Genomic DNA, 15,138 nt, shown 5'->3' with positions numbered 1-15,138 from the left:
GGCGAGCAGAGCTGACTGAAGTGGCAGAGGCTATGTGTGATGAGATCTATTATGCGGAGGATGAGACCGTGTCGGCAAGTGAAAGCGACACTAATGAGAATAGAGAGATGGTAGTAGTTGCTGAAGTGCATAATGAGATGAAAGACATTCCGGTAGTCCCTGGGACTAGCCGAATGTGAGGCTAAAGAGTTTTGTGTGAAGGTGAGCTGCATATTTGTTGACTGGCTGCAATCTTCTGGCTTGCCTCACTCTATATGAGTGTCGGCCCCCAGATAGAGGCGCAGAGCTGTAACAAGTGCAGGACAAATGGACAAACACTGAAGTGTGATGAGATGACTTGTAGTCGAAGTCATGTTACGAACGATGTTAAATTTAATTATGATTAAGATTAAAGTGTATTTTATGGTAAATGTTCACAGGTTAAGCGCCCGAGGACGTGCGAAAGTCAGGAAGGCCGTGTCGGCAAAATAAAATAAGTTGATCTGTTGACTAGATTGAGGCCAAGGTGCGCTTCAGAGTTCAGACCAGATGGCGCCACCTAACGGAACTTCGGAGCGGTGCGGCGACAAGCAGTGGGAAGGCATAAAAACCGGCCCACTGCGCCCGCGCCGGCATTCTGTTGCGAACCTCCGATGGATCGTTGTGCCTCTAGTGATTTACTTTGAATATTTGTAGTTAATTATTGTCATTGTTAGTTATTTAAAGTGATTAATGTGTTATTTGTTTTGATCAATATACCGCATATTAAAAGTGTTCCATTGTTTACTTACTACTGCTGAAGTCGTCTTACACGCCCACATGTCAGATCTTGGGCAACTAAGGACCCTCGCTATGGCTCTAAGCCGTCATATAATAGTTTGTTTACTTTTATTTAAATACCTAAAGATACAGAGTATAGGTACAAACCCAAATTATTATACCTATCTTAAATGTTAAGATTAATAACGAAACAATAAAAGAAGAAGAAAGAATAATTATATTTTATTTTATTATACTTTTGGCTACAATATTTGAATAACGATAGGCAAATCATTTTTATCTAACGATCTACAGACATCCAGTCGCTGTTTCCTTATTTCTCGTCCGTGCAAACGTCTTGCACGGCTTATTTCTTGTCTGTGCAGTGGTTTGTGTCAGACTCTTTGTGAAGCGTGCACAGCGGCTCTTCCACGTGATTTGTGAACTGCATTTCTATCGTTTGATTCTGAAGCTTTCTCAATTCGCTACGTATCAGCAGAATAACGTAAATTTGTATAACTGAAAACAATTGGAAAATATTATCAAAAGAATCAATGTATTGGCTAAATTAATAGCAGATTTTTAGGGAGTTTTGTTTTCTAGTAGCTTTACGATAATAATGTTGGTTTTTTAGCACGTTTATTCACTTGTAACTAAATTACAATATAATATCAGTAACAAATTGATTTTAAAATATGTAATTTAGTACTGTAATCTGGATGAGAACACAGTACAGTCGCCATCAGATATGTCGGAGCAGCCGAGGTGCTCAAAAATATCTGAACACGGACTCTAGCGCCTTGACAATACAGGCGTGTTCAGATATTTGTGAGCATATATATATGGTGAGTATATATCTGATGGCGACTGTACGTGCCAGGTGCCAGCAAACTTCCCAAGTTTGGGCTCATATTATTCGTTTTGTCAAATCTTTAGGGGCGGTAAGTTAACTACGGTTAACAAAAACTGTATTTAAAAAACAAATTTAAATACAAATACCTACCTCAATGTTAACATGAATGGCCTAGAAGAAATATGTTCCAAATTCATAAAAAAGATAATGTCTTTTACGCTGCAATAGACAAATAGACACGTATGTTAATTTATTTTTAATTAGTCGTTATATTTAATCAATTATATACTCGTACTGTATCTTTTGTTCTGTACATTACTTACTCATAAGCGTCTTGGTTGGTCCAAGTGTAAGTTTACGCATTTGAATTAATAATATTTTTTCCTCATGGGTGTCATAAAGGGGCAAAGGCTTCGGTGGCTCGGTCATCTACAGCGAATGGGAAGCGATCGGGCGGTGAATAGAGCGTTTGAGGGAAAACCGACAGCATGCCGCCTGGCCGGGCGACCTAGGTATCGATGGGCGGATGTGGTGGACACGGATCTGCGCGAGCTCCGGGTTGAAGACTGGCGAGAAACTGCACAGGCCGGGATCAGTGGCGAGCAGTCGTGTTGGAGGCCAAGACACACTTTAGGTCGCTGCGCCAGAGGAGTGAGTAAGTAACCTTAATATTCAACATCCATTTACTTACATATAAGGCTGATCGCCAGTCCAGAGCCTGTAAGCACTTCTAACATTATGTACATGTGGTTTTCGACATATGGCCATATTTTGTGTATGAAATCGATGTCTGAATAAAGGATCAAGCAGGTTCCTAACGTCAACAAACCCAACCATACCATGTTGTACACGTATGATACTTTCAGCAACTTAATACTTTTCTGTAAATAAGTATAACAAACTATTAATATAAATAATGAAAAAAATACAATCCAAATGCCGCCAGCATCCTTGGTACAATGCCTCGAGGGCCTATTTTAGTTATAAGCTAGTTATAGTAATCATCTGTATATTGTTATCTAATGTTAATTTATAAAATAAAAATAGTATGGAGGAGTAAGTGAGTAAATACAGATTAAATACTTAGTATTTACTCAATATACCCGTATTTACTCGTTTATCCCCAAATTGGTTAAATACACGTAAAAAATCTTCGGTAAAAACAATTGTTTTCTGCAGAAAAAAAAATTGATTTAAGAACTAAATTTAGTTTTTTTATTTTTTCTTAGCAATCGTTTTTACCCCCCTCAATGAGTTAATACGGATATTTATCGGGTGCTTTGAGTAAATACTTAGTATTTACTCACCCCCTACCCATCCCTAGTATGGAGTCATAACGGCCTTCCTAGCCCTATTGGCCCTGCCTACGAAGCAGAGGTCCCGGGTTCGAATCCAGGTAAGGGCATTTATTTATGTGCTTATCACAAATATTTGATCCTGAGTTATGGGACTTATGGGTGTTTTCTATGTATATGAGTTTTTATATAATAATTATATTTATATCGTAGTCTAGTACCAATAACACAAGCCTTATTGAGCTTAATGTGGGACTAGGTTTATCTGTATAAAATTATAATATATAAAAAATCGGCCAATAGTATCTCGGGCCATTCTCAGTGTAGGGTTCCGTAGTTACCATTCTGTCAGAATGGGCTAAACGGGGGCTATTAAGTAAGTAAGTATCATGTACATTACAAGCATGAGGGAGTCCCTTCGCAGCGCTTTGTAAGTCTTTTTACTAAGAAGATAACATTTTTCGCAATTACTCAAAAACGGCTGGACTGATCATGTTCGCTATAGTTTTCATTGAAAGAATATATTTAGCTTTTGTTTTAAGGTATTTTCATATTCGGAGCGATTATTTCCATAAAGATTAGCTTTATCAAAAAATAAAAATTGTTGTTGGAGACCCTTATTTGTTTTGAAATACACATCGAACGATACGCCACACCATTGGGTTAAAGCAAAAAAAATAATTTCCTTTTTTTTATGAGAGGTACCATAAAAAAAAAATTGTACTTTTTATTTTACGTTCTGTCGCCACGCATGATTTATGTATCCATGCCAGATTGCAGTTTTCTAGCACTAACGATCTCGGAACAAAGCCGCGGACGGACAGACAGACGGACATGGTGAAACTATAAGGGTTCCTAATTCACTACGGAACCCTAAAATTAACATACCTTATGTCCAGCTACGATGAAGACAATATTGAACAAAATATCGATTATTGAGCAAGCGCTAATAAATATATATATCACCAGATCTGCAGAAAAAAATCTTAAACCATAGTAAGCCCAAAAATGAAGCATCAGTGATGTGTATATTAACATCAAAATGGCGAGTCCCTGTAACAATGTAAAAGTAATTTGTCAGAATATATAACCAATAAGTACCTACGAGTAATTTTGTCAAAAAATATAATTCGAATTATAACAATATTCTCTGTTTGTCTCTGATTGGGGTGCTGTTCAATGGGGTTGTTTCCAATTTTTTGAAACGCTCGTTTGAAAGCCGTTTTTAGTATAAAAGTTGAATTTTAGGGCAACTTTTAGTTAATATAGAACGTAAAACGAGTGTACGTGTTTCGAGTTTGGTCACGTGACGTGTGCCAAAAGATATTTTAAATTCAATATTCACAAAAATATGGTCATTACAGGTCCCCTAAAAGTAGTTTAACATGTTCTTATAATCCAAAAGAATTTATTAGGATACAATTCTGCCCTAAGAGTAGATGGAAACAACCCTATTGTCATACAAATATATAGTCATTCTTCGTCAATTTTATGACACGTCCTAACAGCTGTAATAGTAAACTGCAGAAACATTTAGTAAGTATATGAAATGACTATTATACTGAATGCTCCCCAAGCAAACCCGTTTTCAAACGACTACTTCGCAAGCATCTTCTGTCAGAAGAACTTAAATAAGGTTCACCATCATGTATATGTACATAATTATATGTATTAGTCTATCTTTTATACATTATATAAGTAGTAGTATTTAACTATTTATATATTTTTGATATTATTTGACTTCACGTTTAATTTTTTCCTTATTATTGGTTATTATTTTTTCCTGCACCAACATACACAAATGTCTCTGTTTGACCCAATGGTTGACTGGTAGAGAATGCCTTTTGGCATTAAATAAATTTAAATAAATAAATAAATAAATGCTCATTAGTTATGCAGCTTGAAGTTATGCAAATTGATGATTATGTATTGTACTATAATAATATGAAATAATGAAAAAAGATTAAATGAAAAACATGTTTATTTTACTTTCACACTAATCATCTTACTATTAATGATTGGAACCTCCTATTTTTATACAAGTTGTAAATGATTTTTATTTTTTACAAAATATAACATACCCATGGGATTGTAAATTATACACCGACCTACCTTAATGTGAATAATGTCTCAGATCTTAAGTACTTATGTTAAAACCAACTATGCTTAAAGACTTCTCATAAATATTTTTTTTAATTTATGTTTTAAAATCCACCTCTTTACCCTTTGTCTTTGATTTTGATTCCAGGTGATTTTTATTAGGCACATAATATGTCCAAACTATGATGATATCGAACAGTTACGTAAACTAAAAAAAAAGCTCAATAAAAAAAAGAACATTTACTTAAAGTCCAGCAAAATCCCGTAATAAACAGCTAGGGGTAGTTTTACTATTGGCAGCCGGCCAGGCTAATCCGCCTTGGTACTCTTAACCCCTCGTATGCTTAGACCCGGATCTTGATCCGGAATTTAAATCTATTGCTTTAAATGTCAAGGTCACTCAGATCAATATTGACAGACCGCATACGAGGGGTTAAGTCACGCTTCAGAAGTGTTTTTATTGAATTCCGTTAACTCCGAGGCATGGGTAAGTATGTTTAAGGAAACTAAATGGCACAGTTAATTTTAAAAATATATATATAATTTATTTTTATTTTTATAAAAGTAATTAAATGTTGCATGTAGCGTTGTTGTAACACGGGCATTACATTTATTTCAACCAAACAATTGAAATATATGACATATCAATATCAATGTCATTTCGAACATCAATCGTCCGAGATGATATTTACGTTATTAGCAAATGTACACACTCGTACTAAACACTAATCAATACATTAATAGACCCCAAGGCAAGTGTATACGCTCGTGAGGGCCTTATAAGATAAAAATAAATTATTGATTATCTCCGAAATTGAGTTAATTAGAATACCGGTGTCTTTGAGAAAGTTGCTTAATTTAAGCTCAAGAATGCACTCTTGTAATTAACGGAAACCAAAAAAAACAAGGTATATACAAAGACATGAAACGATCAGATTGGAATAATGACGCTTATCATACCTTTTTACAAAAAATACTTACCACTTTAGCATATCCCCAAACTATCAACCCTCTTCTCAAGGGTAAGCAAAAACAACATCTTTTAAATTCCGGGACTTCTCTATGCATTTCAATAAAAAAATATTTATTCGGTCACCAAAATATCACCCAAATCACTTTACAATAAAACTGCTTTGAAAACATATATTTTAAAACATAATTAAATAACAGCGGCATGTAAAGTACCTACAACTGTTTCGTAGTTCGATTGAAATAATTGTGCGTTTACATTTACCAAGTGGTGGGTGTGATTTATGTAGCAATTTGTAATTGCAATATGCGGCGACAGATAACATTATAAATTCCGTCGGTACATTAGACGGCTAAAGATATATTATAGTCGAGGTCAAACATCATTACGGACACATCCGATCATTTGAGAATAAAGTTGTGCATTGTCCTTCGCAAATGTATGGACATTTTGAAGGACATTTTCAAGATAGTATGTAATACTGCGTCTAGGTTTAGTGGGCAGGGTCAAGTTCTCCCTCCCCTCTCGCCAGGAGAGAGGGGACACGAGTGACGAGACCCACATACCCCCTATCATGGCCTTCCAGTAACCGGGGTGAACTCCGGTAGCCGTTTAAGAAGTGTAACGCTCTTACGGTAGATGTCGCTAGCGTCCCCTAGATGGATGAGGTCTTGGTGGCTCAGATGGCAGAGCCCTGGAGTATCGATCCAGAGGCCTTGAGTTCAATTAACACTCAAGGCAGTATTTTTTCCACTTTTAAATTTATTCTAAGCCTAAAGTTAATTGCTATAAAGGATTTTTTTTATTTAAATAACACTTATCTACATGTAAATAGGCTCCTTTTATAAGTATGATAAAATCATTACCTGCATACTTACAAGCTGTTAACTATTTTCCGCAGGAGAGAAAACTGTACAGTTCTGACGAACACACACGTCTTCTCTCCTGTGGACACTGGGCAATAGTTAACAGCTTGTGGGCTGATTTTATCATTATCCAAATAAAAGGAGTACCTTTTGATGTGGATTAGGTTTAAATAAGATAATTAAGCCTTTAACTTTTAGGTATGTCTATAGGAAAGACGAGAACAGTATTGTGTTTGACCCATAAGGGCCCAAGCTGGCGGGATTAACGGAGCGGGTTAGCGAAAAAGAGTATGAGCAACTCTGACTGGCGCGGACGCATGCGTCGGATTTTGCCTACAATGGCACCCGCGTACGATGACAATGGGAGGAGGTGGTATATAAATATATGTAACCCGACCCAGATGACTCAATAGATGATAAGAAAAAAAATTTACTAAAATTTACCAAAATTTTATTCGTGTTGCCTTAAATCTTCACAATCTCTTACAAAAGATCAATTTATGGGTCTGGCTTGTAAATAGGGATGTATCGAGTATCTTCTGCGTTTTTTTGAGTTAATTATATAAAATCCAAACTAAAATTCGCCGCGGTGTTTTGAATAAGTTCCGTTTTTAGGGTTCCGTAGCCAAACTTATAGATTCGTCATGTCTGTCCGTTTATGTCACAGCCACTTATTTCCGAAACTATAAGAGCTATACTGTTCAAACTTGGTAAGTAGATGTATTCTATGAACCGCATTAAGATTTTCACACAAAAATGAAAAAAAATATATAAATTTTGGGGGTTCCCCATACTTAGAACTGAAACTCAAAAAATATTTTTTCATCAAACCCATACGTGTGGGGTATCTATGGATAGGTCTTTAAAAATGATATTGAGGTTTCTAATATCATTTTTTTCTAAACTGAATAGATTGCGCGAGAGACACTTCCAAAGTGGTAAAATGTGTGTCGTCGTCGTCCCCCCTGTAACTTCTAAAATAAGAGAATTCTAAAAAAAAATCTACATTACTATGCAAACTTCCACCCAAATTAGTTTGAACGAGATCTAGTAAGTAGTTTTTTTTAATACGTCATAAATGGTACGGAACCCTGCTTCATGGGCGAGTCCTCGCACTTGGCCGCTTTTTATTGTACTAACAAATGATCACCTCAACGTTCGAATTTCAAATGAACGTAAAAGGGAAATGAACGCTGTCTATCGTGCACCGCAACTCCGGACGAAGATACGAAGAAAATTCGTCCTGTTGTGCGTCATTTCGTCGCTCCGTACGCCGCAACGAAATGCGGCTTCAATGTGACATCCGCCATACTTTTATTGCAGAGAACGAATGTATCTAACATTTTTTACATCCTTTTTTTTACTTAGCCATGTCTCTAAGTTTATTGAATTCTGAACATTAAGAATGCATCTTCTACAGATGTAGTAAACAATCGTAAATGTTCGTATTTGTACTTCTTTCAAGTTCCGTACTTTTTGTACGGAGACTGACTGATATACTCGTAGCATAACACGTTCGTGCGTTTCCGTGAAAATACGATGGTTTCAGTCGAGGTAGTTTGATGCTCAAACGCAGTGAGAGCGCCAACAGTCCGAGGCTGAAATGTTGCCTTTCACCCTAGTTAAACACTCTACTTTTCATTTAGAAAACGAGGAAAGTTAAATGCATGTGTTTTAAAAAAACATGACAAAGTTTAAACTCACATAGTATATTTCTTGAGAGTACTTTCAATTAACAATTTAGATAAAAGTATCGTTATTTATGGAACGAGGAGTTAAATATCAGAATGGAAATTGTATGTCAAACCCATTTATGACCAAATTTCAATTGTTTATCATAAAAAAAATCGTTCGCTGGTCACCTACAGAGGTTGGGAGAGGATCGTGCTGTGAGAAGAGCGTATGTTGGACCCGGATGGAAAACGTCCGTCTGGGCGTCCCAGATACCGCTGGAGTGACGAAGTCCTAAAAGACCTGTTCGCCCTCGGAATACCCAACTGGCGCGAAGTGGCTCATCAGGATAGGGCAGAGTGGCGCTCTCTTGTGTCAGAGGTCAAGATCCTGTTTGGGTCACTGAGGCAGTGAAGTAAGTAAGTAAGTAAAAAAAATCGTACTTGAAAAGTAAAATGATCTAGTGCAGAAACGTATCACTTTCTGCACACTATTTACAACAATGATCAATTACAACAATCTTTCAGAACATGAGAAATGAAAAGGATTATTCACTAGATCTGTTGATAATAAATATTATAAATAAATTTATAAATATATTGCCTAAGACCTATTTCATGAATCCTAACCCAATGTATCTAAACGAAGATAATAACAGAGTTAAAAGCATTTTGATTTTAGTGTGGTTGATTTACTCTAAGTTTAGAACTAAACAAATGTAGGAATTAATAATTACGATTTTTTATTTATTAAATTGATACAATTGTGTTCTGACTACGATAAATATTTGTGTTATTATATGTAGTAAAAACATTCCTTCATTTTTATCTACAGATATCAAGTCGCTGTCGCCTCATTTCTTTTCTGTGTAATCGTCTTGCACGATTTGTTTCTTCTCTGTGCACTGGTTGTGAAGTGTGCACTGCGGCTCTTCTGAGCTTACGTGATTGGTGAACTGCATTTCTAACGACTGGTTCTGTATCTTTTTAATTTCGCTACGTATCAGTAAGATTACGTAGATTTGTAAAACTGAAAACAATAAGATATATTTTAAACCTAAAGGACTATGCGTCAAAATGGCCCCAATACCAACAGAGTTGAGAGTAAGGTCATTAGATAGGTATTTCTATGTATTTCATTTCGTTCTATGGGCACCAAGCGAAATTCCATTGCAGAACTGAGATATTGGTATTTTAGTCAAAATGTCGTCACCCTTATTACCTAGGCAATATAGTCCACCGCCGGGCCAGCGCGGCAAATCATTCAGTGTGCTCGCCCGGCGGTGCGCGAACATCTACCCTGCAGTAATTAATTTACTTACTTGGACTCTATTGCCTAGGTAATAAGGGTGACGACATTTTGGCTAAAATACCAATATCTCAGTTCTGCAATGGAATTCCGCTTGGTGCCCATAGAACAAAATGAAGTGCATAGAAATACCTATCTAATGACCTTACTCTCATTTCTGTTGGCGTTGGGTCCAGGCTCCATACAAAGTTGCCCATGGTCCTTTAATGACTTGGTTAGTCTAGAAGATTTTTTTTTTAAAGTTTACTGTTGCTGATTTATGATAATAATTTCAGTTTTATTAACACGCTTGTATTCACCTCACATGTAACATAATAACAAAGTTGCTATATAGAGCTTGCAAAAATAAGAATATGAATAAGAAATCATTTATTGCCACACAATAAAAACAGCAGATAGGTCACAAAGTAAAAAAGATAAACTTTAAAAAAAATTGGCATGCGCGGCAAAAGGAACGGGCTTAGCATATGCTGCGCCAGCCATTTCATTACAAATTGCAAGTTGGTTTTAAGGTTTTAACCTATTTCTAATAGTCGTATAGATATGTTACATGACATAATATCAAACTTGATGACGACAACACAATACGGTACCTAGTTGAGTTCGTATTCATATAATTCGTTTTGATAAATCCATTTGTTTGAAGGCGTAAGTTTATTAAAGTAGTTAACAAGGAGTAAACAAGTTTGTATGTCTAATATAGAGGAATATATATCTATACGTACATATAAGGCTGATCCCAAGTCCGGAACCCGTAAGAAATTCTAAAATTAAGTACTTTCTGTCTTGGATGTATGACCATAATCTGAGGATAAAATCGATGTCCACATACAACATGAAGCAGGTTCCTAACGCCAACACACCCAACCACACCATGTGGTATACATAGGAGAGTTTCAGCAACTTAATACTTTTCTGTAAGTAGAACAAAATATTAATCTTACTAAATGAAAAAAATATAAGCAAAGCAACCCAATATACATACACCAAAAAAAAAAACAGCCTAAATACGTCCCACGGCTGGGCACAGGACTTCTCTCATGCACGAGATGGCTCGGGCTACAGGCTACAGCCCAATGCGGATTGGGGACTTCGCATACACCTTTAAATTCCTTCGCAGATGTATGCAGGTTTCCCTCGCGATGTTTTCCTTCACCGAAAAGCTAGTGATAAATATCAAATGACATTTCGTACATAAGTTCCGAAAAACATTGGTACGAGCCAGGATTCGAGCCGCGATCTCCAACCAACCTATTAACCACGAACGTCCGAACGAACAATCTGTATAGATAGTTCCTCAATTTAGGCATACTAGGCATAACGCCCTTAAAAGTAAAAGAATAAATAAATGATACATATTTCTAAGCCTGTGACTAAGTTGCAAGAGATTTCTTTGAGTATCATATTTATTCTGTCGCCTTATAATGATACCCGATACTACAATACGTTGTTTTTTTTATTCGCCTCAAACTCAATACTAGTTAGTAACATTCTTACATATATCAAATAACCATTGACTTCTTAATTATAAGGATACGTCGGGGTTTTCGGTGCGGGAATGTTTTCTTGTATTTACAACTTTGTCTATTGTAAAATAATTACCAAACTATGAATTAAAAATAGAAGGTAAGCTTCAAATGCGCTTAGAAATATTAAAATAGTATTGTTTTTTTTAGTTTTAACCTGTTTTTTGGCTAGTGTAAAACATTCCCGCACCGAAAACCCCAACGTATGATTATAAGGCTTATAGATCCAAAACATACCTTATGTCCAGCCACGATAAAGACAATACTGAAGGAAATATCGATTAGTAAGCAAGCGCTAATAAATATAAATATCACAATATCTGCATTAAACGCCCCGGATCCGTGGAGAGCAATAAAATAAAACATCAATGCTACGTATGTTAACATCAAACTGTTAAGGCCCTGAAACAAAAGTTTAAATAAAAGTAGTTAAAGCCTGCATGACCAGTAATATATGATCACGCGCCATATTGCGGAATCTGATTGGAACTAAATTTTTCATACTAAACTGATCTGATCCTATACATGAGAATAACAGCGCCCTCTTGACAATGATCATATTATTATATTTTAAATTAACTAAGAGGACGGCCATTAATTATGTGAGGAGTTTTTGATGATTTTTTGAGGCTTGTAAAGTTTTATGACTACCTTCTCTTGTTTTAATTTCATTTGACTAATTTGTAACTTTCATTAAATTTATCGTGTCTTATTGGCATTCGCAAAAAAAAAAAAAACATATCATTGGAAATTCATGTCTGAAACGGTTACCTACGAGACAGGCTTCGCCTAGTGTAGGAGCCAGTGAAACCTACTGAAAATTCTTAAATGTACATATACTGCTTCTTAGTTTTAAGACTGAATAATTTCAATTTCTGTGTAAGTTATCTTGTGTACAATAAATATTTTTTACTTTTACTTACTTTATGAATGAAGGGTGTATGTTTGTAATGTCTCGGATTTCAAGTACCTCATACTCATACCGCATACATTTTCAACCCTATTGATACACATGTAATTATTATTTTTAGAGTAGGTACATATGGTGCTACTTTACTTACCAAACTAGTGCGAGAATTAGCACATTATAGTTTCTATTTTCCTCCGTGAGCTTCTACGGATTATCGTCTTATCTATTGTTTAAAAACCGCAAGGCGCGTGCCACTATGAAAAAATGGTCAAGCCGCATAGGTAGCGTTTATTGAATTACTACTCTATTGAGCACGGAATAAGATTCATTATGAACTAATACAGAATTCTAACAGAATAGCTGTCGGTCGGTACCCCTAGTTTAAATTTAGTCGATAGCGAAACGTGAATCCTATTGAATGACATGCTCATACTCATACTCATTTATTCATAAAGTCAATTTACATGTCAAAATATGTACATGAACGTCCCTAATAATCTAAATATGCATAACTTTCATATATAACCTTAGAATAATAAATTTTAGCAAGTAAGTACTTTAGATTATATTTTACAATTGTATTTGCATGTATTTATACGTGAAAATAAGTAAAGGATCTGTACCCCTAGTGTAAATATTTACGACAGCGAAACGTGACGTACGCGTTTGCGTTAAGTGTCATTTTGTATGAGATTTTTGACTTTCCAAAACGTCCCGCTTGGCGCGCTGTTCAAAAACCCATACAAAATGAGACTTAACGCAAACGCGTACGTCACGTTTCGCTATCGACTAAATTTACACTAGGGGTACTGATTCTCATTCTGAAGTGGCCAAATATTACGGTACACATAATTTTTCCATGGTATAGATATTAGTTTCACGAAAGCTTGCGCAGATATTTTATTAAAATATTGGCAGCTCAGTACGAATCTCGCGCAAGCTGCATGCATTTACCTTATCATGTGACAAGGTAATACAATTTTTTTAATTCCATTTGTAACTAAATGATATGCTAGTGTGTGAAGTTAGCATATCATTTGGTAAAAATCCATAGTATTTGTTTTTATGATAAAAACGCCAGAACTATTGATATTATAAAGTATCAGGAACTCTAGAACTATGGTGCATGCTAATAGAACTCCAATAAAAACGTGATCTGCTAGACTTTGATATGCCAATTCCACAGACATTAATAAAAGTGTGTATATTTGGCCACTTTAGCCCTACTACAGACTACATTTTCAACTCTACAGACTCTATTTTAACACTAATAATGACGCTTATCTTATAAAATGACAATCTTACCACTTTAACGTATCCCCAAGCAATCAATCCTCTTCTCAAGGGTAAACAAAAACAACATCTTTTGAATTCCGGGGCTTCCATTGCTCTTGAGTAAAGAAAATTGTCACCGAAATAATAATATAATTTTTATTTAAATAAATTAGCGACACATTTAGTAGGTACCTACATCTGTTTCATAGCCAGTTTGAAATAGATCTGCTTTGCATTTATCAAACAGTGGGTGTTGTGTATCGATTTATTATTGCGGTATGTGGCGAGAGATAACTACAGAAATGTGGATATTACAGACGCGAAAAAATACCTATCATCATAAGTTCATGCGATGTTAGCCTCATGCCCCTTTGAATACATTAATTTCGCCACCTCCAAGGGATTAATGTAAAATCGGGCGCAGCGGCGGAAAGTGCCGAAATTTTGAAACGTAAAGAGCCTCGGTAGAGAGTACCATTTCGTACCATTTGGCGTTGAAACTCTAGGTCCATGGGGTCCCAGCGCGCACAAGTTTCTTACAGAAATCGCAAAGCGTCTGATTGACTTCACTTGTGACCAAAGACCTGGCGGCTTCCTCGCACAACATATCAGTATTGCGATACAACGGGGAAATTCCGCCAGCATCCTTGGTACAATGCCTCAAGGGCCTATTTTAGACTTAAGCTAGTTATAATAATCCTCTGTATATATCCATTATGTATATTGTTATTATAAATAAAAAGTTATACCTTATGGACCTTGGTCCCTAATAGTTGGCCCAACATAACTCTATTGCTGGTGGTAGTAGTTAGTTTGTGATTTTACAGTATAGAACCAAACAATATATAGCAGGAATATTACAATTAATAATAAAGAAAAACAATTTATGAATTTGATATATTTATATTTTATACACAATTATTAAATTTGCTTTCTATATGCCATACTGTGTGCTTTGCGTCGAAGTCTTGCACAGCACTGTCAGGATATCTTTTGCAAGCCCATTTCCATTTTTTTTTGCAATTCAGCTGCCGATTTAACTTCTCCGCCTCCTTTTTTTAGAATTCCTTTCATTAATTGCCCAATATTCTTCAATCGGCCTCAGTTCAGGACAATTTGGAGGATTGCACTCTTTAGGTACCACTGCGACATCGTTATGTTTATACCACTCAACTACTGCTTTAGAGTAGTGACAGCTCGCAAGGTCTGGCCAAAATAATGGCCGTGAGCTATGACTGCGTAAAAAGGGACGCTTTGTTTTTGTTTTTTTTTTTTTTGTGTTACGAATGAACGACTTCTTTTACCACAACTACAAATAGCTTGCCATAAAAGGATTTTTTTGGAAACTTCGATCTCTTCTTTATCTTGCAATCTTCTGGGGCATCCTTACGATTCTTAAAAGTATAAAATTCTTGCCCCGGTATCTGCTTGAAGTCTGCTTTGATGTATGTTTCATCATCCATTACAACGCATCCAAATTTTGTCAAGTAATTGTCGTACAACTTTCGTGATCTCTGTTTTGCAGACAGATTTTGCTTAGCGTCGCGATTGGGTGCAGCTTGTGCTTTGAACGACTTTAATCCAGCTCTAGACTTAGTTTTCTGTACATATGACTGCGACATTTTG

At 35.9% G+C, this 15,138-nt stretch overlaps 1 protein-coding gene across 3 annotated transcripts; it reads right to left on the bottom strand.

The window, feature by feature from the left end:
• Positions 1 to 964: 964 nt before the first annotated feature.
• LOC133525550 (uncharacterized) lies at positions 965 to 14,768 on the bottom strand. Of its 3 annotated transcripts, none has more exons than XM_061861844.1 (4): positions 13,543 to 14,768; positions 3,775 to 3,939; positions 2,283 to 2,472; positions 965 to 1,257 (listed from the first exon to the last, which is right to left on the bottom strand). In XM_061861844.1, exons 1-4 carry the CDS (start codon positions 13,621 to 13,623, stop codon positions 1,106 to 1,108), a joined length of 588 nt encoding a protein of 195 aa, XP_061717828.1. In that variant the 5' UTR covers positions 13,624 to 14,768; the 3' UTR covers positions 965 to 1,105. The 3 variants fall into 3 exon arrangements, with proteins under 3 accessions (XP_061717828.1, XP_061717827.1, XP_061717826.1); XM_061861843.1 differs by lacking the exon at positions 13,543 to 14,768 and adding an exon at positions 5,968 to 6,814; XM_061861842.1 differs by lacking the exons at positions 965 to 1,257; positions 2,283 to 2,472; positions 3,775 to 3,939 and adding exons at positions 9,216 to 9,522; positions 10,527 to 10,716; positions 11,565 to 11,729.
• Between the last annotated feature and the right edge of the window lie 370 nt (positions 14,769 to 15,138).

This window comes from Cydia pomonella, chromosome 15 (assembly GCF_033807575.1).
Source record: "Cydia pomonella isolate Wapato2018A chromosome 15, ilCydPomo1, whole genome shotgun sequence".
In the NCBI taxonomy this organism is placed as follows: Eukaryota; Metazoa; Arthropoda; class Insecta; order Lepidoptera; family Tortricidae; genus Cydia; species Cydia pomonella.
Note: the sequence above shows the minus strand (reverse complement) of the source record. Positions and strands in the feature narration are given on the sequence as shown.